This window comes from Phocoena phocoena, chromosome 5, assembly GCF_963924675.1.
Source record: "Phocoena phocoena chromosome 5, mPhoPho1.1, whole genome shotgun sequence".
Taxonomy (NCBI): domain Eukaryota; kingdom Metazoa; phylum Chordata; class Mammalia; order Artiodactyla; family Phocoenidae; genus Phocoena; species Phocoena phocoena.
This window is the reverse complement of record NC_089223.1, coordinates 17,763,304-17,777,100: the sequence shown is the minus strand read 5'-3', so window position 1 is coordinate 17,777,100 and position 13,797 is coordinate 17,763,304. Positions and strand designations below refer to the sequence as shown.

Sequence of the window (13,797 nt, the reverse complement as noted above, 5' to 3'; positions counted from 1 at the left end):
CCTTCCTTCCTTCCTTCCTTCCTTCCTTCCTTCTTTTTTTATTCTTTGGTGAGGATGGTGAAGAAGATTTGAATCTTTCAGTAAGGAGCGAACTATAAAAAAATGTGACAAATGCAGTTAGTTGGTGAAAAGGAGTATAATGAACAATATATAGAATAAAATTAATTTGTGAATGGTAATTTCTCATTTAGGTGTGAAAAATTAAGTAAATGAGTATATTTGCAGCGTTACTTGAGATACATACTGTACAGCTTGTCCATTGGTAATGTTGACTTTATACCTCTCTGCTAGCTTCTCAAAGAATTTCTTCTCTAATATATGATGAAAAATTCAGTGCAAGGAAGATATGGTAGAGCTAGATACGGCTAAGAGTTAGTGAAATAATTGTTTTTCCTACCTTTTTTCTCTTTGTGACGGTATTTAGCTTTATGACCCATCTCTAGAAGACTGGTGAATCTCTAGAAGGTGAATTCCAACCTAATTTCCCTATACTATCCAGCAGCCCTCTACTAGACTGCCTTTTTCTATTGCCTAGCCTTTTGTGCTCAGGAAATAATCAACAAAATAATTTTATAGGATTAATCTGGTACATAAGGAAACATCTTAGGCATTCAAAGCAAGTAGTAATGACTTTAGGATTTTTCAGTGTTTTGTTTATCACTGCCTTTTGTCTTCTGTGTTCAGATAGTGTCTGTCATATTTTTAGCTCTGGTCCTTGTCCCACAGTCTATTCCAAATTGATTTTTTGGTGCCAGCTATATTTTTCTTACAGCACTTTACTGTCTTTGGTCCAAAAATGACTTTTAGATCTTCACCATTTCTGCCCTCAAATTGTACTAGTCATCCATCCATTCAACACATACGGTGAACAAGACACAATCCCTGCCTTCAAGGGGCCTAATAGTCTCGAAAAGCAGGCGAACCTGTAAACTGATAGCTGTGGTACATTTAAGATAATTGCTGGGATAGGGCTAAGTTCAGAGAGCTTTGGAAGAATATAAGAGGGTCACCAAACTTAGTCTTGAGGAATCTGAGTTCTTGAGAAAAGGAAGAGCTCAGCTGAGGTCTGAAGACGTTGTAGAAACTAAACAAGAGGAGAGGCAGAGAAGGCATGTTTGGGGCACCAAAACCAACAGAGAATCTGTTTAAACACTGATTAGAAGAGCAAATAGAAGGAAGTGGATGGTTGGTCTGGAGTCTGAATGGGCTCCTTTTCTTCTTTATTCTGATTCTGAGACAGCAGGATTTTCAAGTCAGACAAACTGAGGATTGAAGCTTCACTTGTGACGCCTTTCCTAATCGCCCTATTTAAAATAGCAGGCCTCTCTTTCCATTCGCTCTTTCCCTTTGCCACTCCATTTTTCTCTAAACATATATCACCATATGATGTCATATGATGTACTTCGTATTTACTTCTATATTTGTTAATTGCTTATCTCTCTCCCAATTGTAAATTTAATGTGAGGAGGGAATTTTTGACTGCTTTATTTACCACTATAGTGTCTGAAGCAGCATCTAGCAGAAAGTGGATATTCAGTAAATTTTTGTTGAAGAAATAAATTCTGGTTTGCATCTGTTACTTGGTTATATGACATTTGGCAATTTACATAACCACTCGAAGCCTTGATTTCCTCATTGGTTAAATAGGAACAATATCTACCTAATGAGGAGTAAATGAGATAATTTGTATAAAATAATCAGCATAATAAGATTCTACGATTCTTTACGTGAAATTTTTGTGGACCAGATGTAGTTTGGAACTCGAGATCTTCATATTTTCAAAAAGTAATAAGGAGCATATGTTATAGATTACATAATGTCTTAGCAGGGTCTGGTAAGCAGCCCTAACCTAATAGTGCCATTTCTGCAGCAAAAGGTACAAATATCACACTTGAATGTGATAAATGAAGACTCTATAGCAGCTTCACATCAGTTCAGTTTTGCCTTTGAAATTTTGCCTCTGAAAGTTTCCAAGTCAGGTTTTTGCAGTCAAGTTAGTTATAGAATAACTTCCATTTTTCAGAACTTTATGGATGTTGGAACATGGATATGGGGTTGTGGATATGTGCCTGACACACAGTAGGTGTTCTGTACATGTCGTTCTTCTCTTTTTTTCTATCACATAGTTTCTTAACATATCTAGGAGAATGAGTCTCTACACAGGCAGTGATTGTTCTCTGTTTCGTTCTCTAACAGATCTCAAGTGCCCTGGGACGTAGTTCATGCTCAATAAGTATTATTGACTAAATCAAGGAAATGTCATGTTTATGAAATTATTGACTTGTGTTCATGTTTATTAAGTATCTAAAGTAGAAAAATCTAATTTTAATTATTATTACTCTGAAGAAGAGTGCCTAACAGATTTTTGTTGTGATTATTAAAAAATTCTATAATATTTTCAATGTGTTCTTTTTTTCCCCTTGTTCATATAACAAATGATGAATGCTTTCATTATGAAAGGAGCGCTAAGGTTCATTTATTCCATAAATATTTACTGAGAACCCATCATGTACCAAGCACTGTGATGGCTAATAGGTTTAGTAGCGAAATACGATCAATCTTGTCTCTTTTCTCTGAAAATTTCAAGTCAGCCTTTGCAGTTCTTTAGCTGTCAGGGAACAATTGTGCCTCAGATCCTTTTACTTCTTACTACTTCTGTCATCAAGGCTCTCATACATGGAACACATTTAAAGTTATATAGTACTCAACAAAAAGTATTTAAAAGGTAGCTGTATTTTAGTGAAGAAAAATTTTTAGGCCATGGGACAATGTTAGCATACAAAAGGATTAGTATTCTCTGCTTCATTCAGAGTATTTCTTTTCCTAACATACTTCAAAGACTCTGGGCTTAAATGTTGCATATTTAGGGTTATAAACATGTAAGTAATCATTAAGAGTATGTTCATCATAATGAAAATCAGGTGTAACAAATACTTTTGAGTCCATGATGTATTTTATTATGAGATTGTATCTTTCATAGAGACTGACACAAATGAATTCTCTTTATCATTGCCTAGCTGAATTAACTTGCCTTGACATTGAAGCCATAGGGTACTGTAATTGCCTACATGCACTAAACTGCTGCTTTGATATTTGGTTAGGTTACATTATGCAACAATAAAACTCTTGGAATGCAATGCACATTAATCTTTAGCTGTGACATACTTGCGAGGAGTTTTGGAATTTATTTATGCACTTAAGAGTACTATAAAATTGTTCTTACTCTCTCCTTTTAGTTACAGTGTGTGCTCTGTCCTTCATCCACACTTGTTATGAGCTTTGCTTTACTTCTCTGTAGTTGTGATAAATTGCACCAAGGACATTCTTATGGTCAATTCTTCTTAGACTGGGAGAGGTTGGAAAAATGGTCTGTTATTGAAAAAGAGAATGGAGCAATAACCCTTAATGGATAAACTATAATTTGATGTCGAGAAAACAGTCCACAGACAGTTCTTTATACTATTCTAGTAAATAAAAAAATAGAGGTATTACTCGAAGCTCTTCCTTGAAGTTTACTTACAATGTAACACATTCTCTTGTTCACAGCATAAACAAATGTAAAAATTACTATGAAGTACTTGGAGTTACCAAAGATGCTGGTGATGAAGATTTGAAAAAAGCTTATAGAAAGCTTGCTTTGAAGTTTCATCCAGACAAAAACCATGCACCTGGAGCAACAGATGCTTTTAAAAGTAAAGTAAACCTTTTAAAGCAATTTTCTAAGCCCTTTTCAGAATCCATTTTACACTGTTTCAGAATATTAAATTCTGCCTTTAGACTGGTGCATTTAGAGGCCAGCATAAGCAAGCCTCCTCAAAATCCTTTAACACTTCACGGTTAACTTGTTATACCAAGAGCCAAACAAATGCTGTTTGGCTTCACAGAAGCAACATGTCAGTTTCGGCAGAGTTCTAAGTAACTTCTGGACACCCGTGCACGCCTTCTAGTTTACTGCACACAACTAGTGTGATTATGCGTGAGCTTCTAGCGTGTTACCAGCTGGTTCTAAAAGAACTAAAAGCAATATATTTTTTATGAGTTTTTAAGATATTAAAGACTGTCTAGAATTGAGAAATTACTTGGAATCACTATTGGTCCAGTATTCTTCTATTTCTGTTAACTCTGGCCAATTTTTGCATATTTTATATGTAGTTCTAACTACTGTGATTTTTTTTTCAAGAATGTTTCTTTTCTCTTGGCTAATATTTTCTTCATTTTCTTTCTCATTATTTCAGTTTTTTTGCCAATTTAGTAAATAAGTGTGAGAGAACTGGTTTTATAATTCATGTTTATTACAATTTATTCATAATAGTTAACTTCTGATTCATAGGGAAATGCTTACATTTGCGATTATTTGTTCTTGTGAATTTGGCATTCATAAAGCCAATGTATGTTCACAGTGAAATGCTGGGGTCTTGGAATAACAGGAAGGAGATAATCATTTTAAATGTTCCTAAAAGATAGATGACTCAATTGTCATTCATAAAAATACTGTTAAAATTGTTTGCAAAACAGTTTTATTTTTTAAAAGAAGTTGGCAAGCAAAATACATTTGGGGATTATTAATATTTTCCAGTAAAAGCAGCTGCCAAAGTGGTGCTGGTGAAAGTAGACTATCTCTGTGACAGTGAGCGCCTTCTCTGTCTCCTTAGATTAAAAGTGGTGTGTTGAAAGCATAGGAAAAGCTGCTTTACTCAAAAACACTAACTTTAGCACATATTCCCCCCCAAAGTTAAAAACCTTTTTTTCACTTTCTGAATTAAAATCGTTTAATTTAAAATTTTTTGTGTTTTTAAGATGTCTAAACACATTTGGCAGTGAGTTATTTGCATGTTTGTGATCTGTTAGATGATTTCAGTATTAATTCTTCATTAATGTTAAGGACATTTAACTGCTTCTTTCTCCCATTTCTGTATTGAAGTCATGTTAGCATTATCGGTCTTAGAATAACAGTAAGTGAACCTACCAATATTTTACAGCCTGTGTTGTGTTTTGAAGATGTGAGCAACACATATGTCACCCCACACAGACACTTAGAGGGGTTTAACAAAGGTGATTGTTCTTTGGTGTGGTACATTTCAGAGTCTAATACTACACTTTGCAAAACTAGAAGCTTAATATTTATCAACATGCTTGGCGGTGATTAATCTCTAGAGGAAAGGCGCACATTATTCAATAAATAGGGGGTTATTTGTAAGTCAGAATGCCAATTTATTAACTCCAAAGAGGATCATAATAGGGTGGTGGTTGATGAACCCATATTTCATTGAGTGGAAACTACATAGAAAACCAAGATTGTTGGGACTTCCCTGGCAGTCCAGTGGTTAAGACTCCACGCTTCCACTGCAGGGGGCCCGGGTTCCATCCCTGGTCTGTGAATTCCACGTGCCGCGTGGCATGGCAAAAAAAAATAAAGAAAAGAAAACCCAGATTGTAAGCCAGAGATGCTTGGTGAGCAAAGGTAGTTAATTAGAAAATATTACTGCTAGTGTGTCAGCACACAGAAATGGCAGGTTTCATTCATTGAACACATAGGACCTTTTCATTACCTTCTGAATCGTCTTATTTTATTTTTAAGCATTTGATCTAAATTTCTGTGTTTGGGATACCAAGCTGTTTATTCTAAGTAAAGACTATAGTTTTTTGTTTATATGAGAGGTAAGTATAGATTTATTGCTCTGTAATTGCCAAAATACTTTTTACAGAAAATGGAAACCACTTGTTTTTTATATCTTTCAAGCATAGAAAAAGAGGAGATAATTGGTTACGGAATTAAATTAGATAGAAGAGATATTTTCATTTGTGTGTTTTGTAAAACTTTAAAAATAAAAGTTTACTATCAAAGAAAGTAGACTATGGGCTTCCCTGGTGGCGCAGTGGTTGAGAGTCCGCCTGCCAATGCGGGGGACGCGGGTTCGTGACCCGGTCCAGGAGGATCCCACATGCCGCGGAGCGGCTGGGCCCGTGAGCCATGGCTGCTGGGCCTGCGCATCCGGAGCCTGTGCTCCGCAGCGGGAGAGGCCACAGCAGTGAGAGGCCCGCGTACCGCAAAAAAAAAAAATAAGAGAGTAGACTAAATGAACTCTTAACTTCATGTAGCTCTTTCTTTGTTCTTTAGTTAGGTTTGTGAGTTTCTCAAAGCAGGGAATATTTTATTTACATCTAGACAGTGACTTGCATAGTATATATAAACGTACCTTAAAAAAATATTTGAATCAAATGGATGCCTTTTCTTCTGTCTGATGTGGATATCTTCAAAACATGCCCAATCTACCTTGACCTTCAAAGACTCCCAAGTATTTCAGAGACTATTTGAATAGTACATGTGCCTGTTTACATATACTTGAATATAATGACAAGGGCATTGATTAGCTGTTTATATGTTTGCTTGATAAATAATAATGGATCAGATGCTACTGCCTGTGTTAGGTTTGGTAGTTCAATATTCTTAACATCTAGAGTGAATCTATAAGAACAGAGATATCAGGTCTACCCTATGGGCTAATTCTGAGAGAAATACAGTAAGAAAATATGAGATATCCTCTTACTCAAAGAATTTGTAATTTTTGAAGAGGAGACAAGACTCACACAGAACATTTGGAATAATGGTAATACCTAACATTTGACAAGCATTTTATAGTTTTTTCATTCCTATTTTTAAAAATTTAATGCTTATTAACAATCTTCTGAAATAGATGGGAACCAGTGTCATTCTTTCACAAATAAGAAAATTGAGGCTCAGAGAGATTAACTGATTTACCCAGGATCTCCCAGAAGACTGATGTAATTAAATTCAAAACATAGAATAAAGATGTCTGAAGAAAAGTCAGAAAGATAAAGTAGAATTATAATCAGAGTAATTGGAGAAGCCATCATATAATTGGTGAGAATTAAGAGTTTACACAAAGTGTGTATGATTTCTACGGTTAGCGAAGAGAGAAAATGGCAGAAACTTGGATATGAGAATGAGGGAAGTGTTTTAAAAGTCAGTGACGGGCTTCCCTGGTGGCGCAGTGGTTGAGAGTCTGCCTGCCGATGCAGGGGACACGGGTTCATGCCCGGGTCCGGGAAGGTCCCACATGCCATGGAGCGGCTGGGCCCGTGAGCCATGGCCGCTGAGCCCGCGCGTCTGGAGCCTGTGCTCCGCAATGGGAGAGGCCACAGCAGTGAGAGGCCCGTGTACCGCAAAAAAAAAAAAAAAAAAGTCAGTGACAACATCCACTTTCAGGAAGATGGAAGAGATATACTTTTTCCTCTTCCTCACACTAAAGTGCAACTGGATATTAGTTATAAAATAAAACAAACATAAGAAAACTGAAACATAGAGGAAAGAAGGTAGACCAGCTAAGGACCTTGGGACCCAAAGAACAACATGGCAGTGTGTTGCTTGGGTTTCATTTTGCCTTTTATGTCTTAGACTGGGTGCTGGAGAAGCAGATAACCCAGAAACACCAATGAGCACAGACAAACAATTCCCAAGAAAGGCCTGCTGTCTCTAGCCAGACAACCCAGAAAGGGGCAACATAGCAAGACAGAAAACTTTTAAGCAGTAGCCGTTCTACCGCAGCCAAATACCACAGAAAAAACTGTGGCCCCACCCACACCCACACCAGCAGAGGCTGAGAACCTATACTGTCACCCTCTCCAGGCTGTAATGAGATGCCCTACCCTCCCAACTGGGGTGGTAACAGAGAAGATTGAGTAGGGAGCTGTTACTTCCACTGCTACCAGCAGTAACAAGGTATCCCTTCCTCTCCCCCACCACCTGGGGTAGTGTTATAAGTGGCCTGGAATTTCACTGCCATCCAGAGGTAAGCAAAGCCATATCATTGTGGTGTCATTAAAGCCACCTGGGGAGCAATAATGAGGCACCCTTCCTTTTTCCAGCCAAAGAGATATCAGTGGATGCTTGATTGGGGACTGGAAATCCCATCCCTGCCCATCAGTGATGAGGAGCCTCTTCTTTCAGACGTCATCAGAGGCCAAGGGGGAAACCTCAACTTCTACTCCCACCTTGGAGTAACAAGGTGGTATCCTCACTTCCTGTACCAAACAGGACAATTAAAACAGAAGCTTTAGAAAGGTCGAGAGCCTTAAAAGATAATAATCTCAAATGATCACAAATCAATTGAAAATCACTTACTATACTAAACATTAGGAACACTTCAAATCAAATTTTAAAAGTCAATCAATATAATTGCACATGAAGATGACAGAAGAGTTAGAATTGCCTAACAAAGTCTTTAAAGCATCCATCATAAAAATGCTTCAATGAGCAATTACAGATATGCTTGAAACATTTAGAATAAAAGTCTCAGCAAAGAAATAGAAAGTCTGAGCAAATAAACAAAAGGTATAAAGAATCAAATAGAAATTCTATAAATTAAAAGTGCAAAACCAAAATGAAACTAGCAATGAATAGCATAAACAGCAGAATAACAGAGGAAAAAAAAATCAGTGAACTGGAAAATAGAAAAATGGACATTATTCAGTCTGAACAGTGGAGAAAATAGACTGAAAGAGAAAAAAGGAACATAACCTCACGTACAAGTGAGACTACAACAAAAGATTTCACATTCTTATATGTTTCCTAGAAGAAGAGGAGAAAGAGGGCATAGCTGAAGAAGTACTAAAAAAAAATAAAGGTTGAAAACTTCAAATACTTGACAAAAGATATAAACTTCTGTAATTTAAGAAGTTGAGTGAACTCCAAAAAGATAAGCCCAGTGAAATCCACACCAAGACACATCATAGTCAAACTTCTGAAAACTGAAGATAAAGAAAAAACCTTGAAAGCAGCAAAAGAGAAGTGACACCTTACCTATAGGGGCAAAGCAATTCAAATGACAGTGAATTTCACATCTGAAATCATGCAGGCCAGGAAGAAGTGGCACCGTTTTCAATACTGAAAGAAAAGAAACTATCAACCCAGAATTCTATACCCAGCAAAAATATCTTTCAGGAATGAAGGGGAAATCAAGATATTTTCAGATGAAGGAAAAGTAATAGAATTTGTCATTAGCAGACATACCCTAAAAGAATAGCTAAAGGAAAATTTCTAAACAAAAGGAAATAATAAAAAAAAGGAATCTGAAATATCAAGAAGGAAGAAAGGACAGCATAAGCAAAAATATGGGTAAATGCAATATACTTTGCTTCTCTTGAATTTCTAAATTATGTTTGACATTTGAAGCAAAAATTTTAATATTATCTGATGTGGTTCTCAATGTATGTAGAGAAAATACATAAGGCAGTTACATTATAAATGGGGAAGAACAAAGGAAAGTAAAGAGAAGTAGAAGTAAGGATTTCACAGTACACTTGAACTAGCAAAGTGATGATATTAGTAGGCTGTGGTAAGTATGTATATATAATGTAATATCTAGAACAACCACTGAAAAACTGTACAAAGAGATAGAGTCAGAAAACACTAGATAAATCAAAATGGAATTCCAAAAAGCATGTTCACATAACTCCCAGGAAGTCAGGGAAAAGAAAACAGAATAGAAAACAAAAAATAAAATGGTAGACATAAGCTCTAACTTATCAGTAGTTACATATAAATGTAAATGATCTGAATATATCAATTAAAAGACAGATCGGCCGAGTGAATTAAAAATATATGACTCGACTATATGTTACCTATAAGAAACTCACTGCATTTATGTCAATATAGACAGGCTGAAAGTAAAGAAATGAAAAATGATATATCATGTAAACATTAATCAAAAGAAAGTGGAATCGCTGTATTAATACTAGAAAAAGTAGAATTTAGACTAAAAAAATTACCACAGATATTATGTTATGATAAAGGGACAATCCTTCAAGGGGATATAACAATATAAATGTGTATGCACCAAAAAACAGATGCAAAATATGTAAGTCAAAAACTAATATAACTGGAAAGAGAAATAGGTAAATTCACAATTATAGTTGGAAACTTTAGCAGCTCTCTCTCAACACTTGATAGAACAAAAAGACAGAAAATCAGCAAGAATATAAAAGAATTAAACACCACTATTACCCAAGAAGATTTAATCAACATTTATAGAACACTCCACCCACCCAACAGCAGACTCTAAAATCTTTTCAAGTGCTCAGAACATACTCCAAGTTAGACCATGTCCTGGATCATAAAATAAATTTCTACCCAGTTAAAAAACTGAAATCATACAGAGTGTGTTCTTTGACCACAATGAAATCAAAATAGAGTCAATAACAGAAAGATAATATAGGTAAAAGAAATCTCAAAGAGAATTTTTAAAAAATACATTAAACTGAATAAAAATTCAACATATCAAAAATTCGAGGGAACCAGCTAAAGCAACACTAAGAGGAAACATAACACTTAGTGCACGTGTTAGAAGAGAGGAACAGCCTTAGTCATCTAGGCTTCTCCTCATGAAACTAGAAAAAGAAAAGCAAAGTAAACCTAAAGCAAGAAGAAGGAAGGAAATAAAGGTGAGAGTGGAGATCAGTAAAATTGAAAACAGAAAAACAATAGTGAAAATCAGTAAAATTGAAAACAATGAAACAAAAGAACTAGTTGTTTGAAAAGATCAATAAAATAGACAGACAAAGGGAAAAAAGAAGACAATTTACTATTATCAAAAATAGTATCAGAAACAAGGATACAAACTCTGCAAACATCAAAAGGGTAAGAGAATACTATGAACAGCTCCACACACATAAATTTACAACCAATTTTTTGAAAATTGAAAATGATCAGAACTCACTTTGAAGTAGGTAATATGAACAGCCCTATAGCTGCTAAGTAAACTTGTAATTAGGAAACTCCCAAAAGGAAATCTCCAGGCTCAGATGTCTTTATTGGAGAATTCTATGAAACTTTTCAAGAAGAGTTAAAACCAATTCTACTGTCTCTTCCTGAAAATAGAAGAGAAGGAAATATTTCCCAGTCCATTTCACAAAATAATTATTACGCTGCTCTCAAAACCAGTCAAAGACACTGCAAAAAAAGAAAACTACAGGCTAATATCCTTCATGGAATAAACCCAAATATCCTTAATAAAATATCAGAATTCAACAATCTTTTAAGGGCTTCCCTGGTGGCACAGTGGGTAAGAACCTGCCTGCCAATGCAGGGGACACAGGTTCAAACCCTGGTCTGGGAAGATCCCACATGCCGCGGAGCAACTAAGCCCGTGCGCCACAACTACCGAGTCTGTGCTCTAGAGCCCGCGAGCCACAACTACTGAGCCTACGCGCCTAGAGCCCGTGCTGCACAACAAGAGAAGCCACCGCAGTGAGAAGCCTGCGCACCGCAACGAAGAGTATCCCCCGCTTGCCGCAACTAGAGAAAGACCGCGCACAGCAACAAAGACCCAATGCAGCCAAAAATAAATAAAATAAATAAATTTATTAAAAAAACAAAACAATCTTTTAAAAAAATTATACATCCTGACCAAGTAGAGTTTATTCCAAGGATGCAAAGCTGGTTCACGATTTGAATATAATCAGTGTGATCCACTGTGTTAATAGGCTAAATAAGAAAAATCTTATTTTATCAGTCAGTGCAGTAAAAGCATTTGAAAAATTTCTCCACTCATTCATGGTAAAACTGACAGGAAATAAAACACTGATAGAAGAATTGTAATTCCAAAGGAAACTGCCTTAAATTGATAAACGCGCAACTATGGAAAACCTACAGTTAACAGTATACTTAACAGTGGAAGACTTAATGCTTTCCCCCTAACACTGGGAACAAACAAGAATGTCCCCTTTCACCACTCTTAATCAACATAGTGTTGGAAATTCTAGTCAGTGCATTAAGGTGAGAGAAGGAAATAAAAGGCACACAGATTGGAAAGGAAGAGATCAAACTGTCCCTATTTGCAAATAGCATGATCATGTATAAAATCCCCATGGAATGTACCAAAAAAAAAAAAAAAACTCCTAGAACTAATAAGTGAATCCTGCAAGATTTCAGGGTACAAGATAAACATACAAAAATCAATTTCTATTTAGCATATTTCTATATACTACTAGTGAACATGTAGACACTGAAATTAAAAATACATTACTGTTTACAATCACACACACACAAGAAATACTTAGCTGTAAATTTAACAAAACTTGTATAAGATTTGTATGTTGAAAGCTACACAATACTAATGAAAGAAATCAGAGTATCTAAATAAATGGAACAATATATCATGTTCATGGATTGAAGGACATGGTAGTAAAGATGTCAAGACTCCCCAAGTTGATAAACACATTTAATACAGTTCCTGTCAAAATCCTAACAAGACTTCTTTGTAGATAAGAGCAAGTTTATTCTAAAACTCATATGGAAATACAAAGAACCTGAATAAATAAAAATGGTTCATTAAAGGTAAGGAGTAGGAGTAATTAGTGTACCTGATTTTAGGACTTATTTTATAGCTACAGTTAGCAAAACAGTGTAATATTGGGAGAGGGATAGACACATAGATCAATGGAACAGGACAGGGAACCCATACAATATGACAAAGGTGCAAAATAATTCAGTGGAGAAGAGATAGCCTTTTCAGCAAATGGTTTTGGAGCAATTGGACATTCATAGGTAAAACAACAACAACAAAATTTAACCTTGACCTAAATATCATGCTTTATATAAGAATGAATTCGACATGAATCTTGAATATAAATATAAAACAACACTTTAACTTTTAGCAAAAAATCATGGAAGCAAAACTTTAGAATCTTAGGCTATGCAGTGACTTCTTAGACTTAACCTAGACAGTTTATAAAACAAAAAGTGGGTAAGTTGGACTTCATCAAAAATTTTTTTGTTTGCTCTGCAAAGATGCTATGAAGTAACAGAAAAGACAAGCAACAAGATAGGAGAAAATATTTGCCATGCACATATCTGACAAAGGACTAGTATCTAGGTTATATAAAGAACTCCCCAGGCTTCCCTGGTGGCGCAGTGGTTGAGAGTCCGCCTGCTGATGCAGAGGACACGGGTTCGTGCCCAGGTCCGGGAAGATCCCACATGCCGCGGAACGACTGGGCCCGTGAGCCATGGCCGCTGAGCCTGCACGTCTGGAGCCTGTGCTCCGCAACGGGAGAGGCCGCGGCAGTGAGAGGCCCATGTACCGCAAAAAACAAAACAAAACAAACAAACAAACAAAAAGAACTCCCCAAACCCCAAATTAAAAAGCAGACAACCCAATTAGAAATTGGTTAAGAGACATGAAGAGACATCCCACAAAAGATTAAATATATACACATGGCAAATAAGCATGTGAAAAGGTTTCTTAATATCATTCATTAGCCATTAGGGATAATGCAAAGTAAAACCAAAATGAGATATCACTACACACCTATCAGAATGGTTAAAGTAAAAATTAGTAAGAACACCAAATACTGGTATGGATGCAGAGTAACTGGATCACTTATACATTGCTGATGGGATATGAAATGACACAGTCACTCTGTAAAACAGTTTAGCAATTTCTCACAAAACTAAGTATTCAACTAATAGCCCAGCAATTGCATTTCTGGGAATTTATCCCAGAAACAAAAATTTATGTTTACACGTACATGAATGTACATAACAGGTTTTTTTTTGTTTTGTTTTTTGTTTTTCTTTTTGTGGTATGTGGGCCTCTCACTGTTGTGGCCTCTCCCGTTGCGGAGCACAGGCTCCGGACGCGCAGGCTCAGCGGCCATGGCTCACGGGCCCAGCCGCTCCGCGGCATGTGGGATCCTCCCGGACCGGGGCACGAACCCGTGTCCCCTGCATCGGCAGGTGGACTCTCAACCACTGTGCCACCAGGGAGGCCCGCAGTT

General features: G+C 36.4%; 1 protein-coding gene across 2 annotated transcripts in view; it reads left to right on the top strand.

Moving 5' to 3' along the window:
- Positions 1-13,797, top strand: part of DNAJB14 (DnaJ heat shock protein family (Hsp40) member B14) — a 46,501-nt gene that overhangs the window by 18,563 nt on the left and 14,141 nt on the right. For both annotated transcript variants that reach the window (XM_065877587.1, XM_065877588.1), the window contains one exon: positions 3,547-3,692. In XM_065877587.1, coding sequence (XP_065733659.1) covers positions 3,547-3,692 — 146 coding nt within the window. The remainder of the gene's footprint in view (positions 1-3,546; positions 3,693-13,797) is intronic.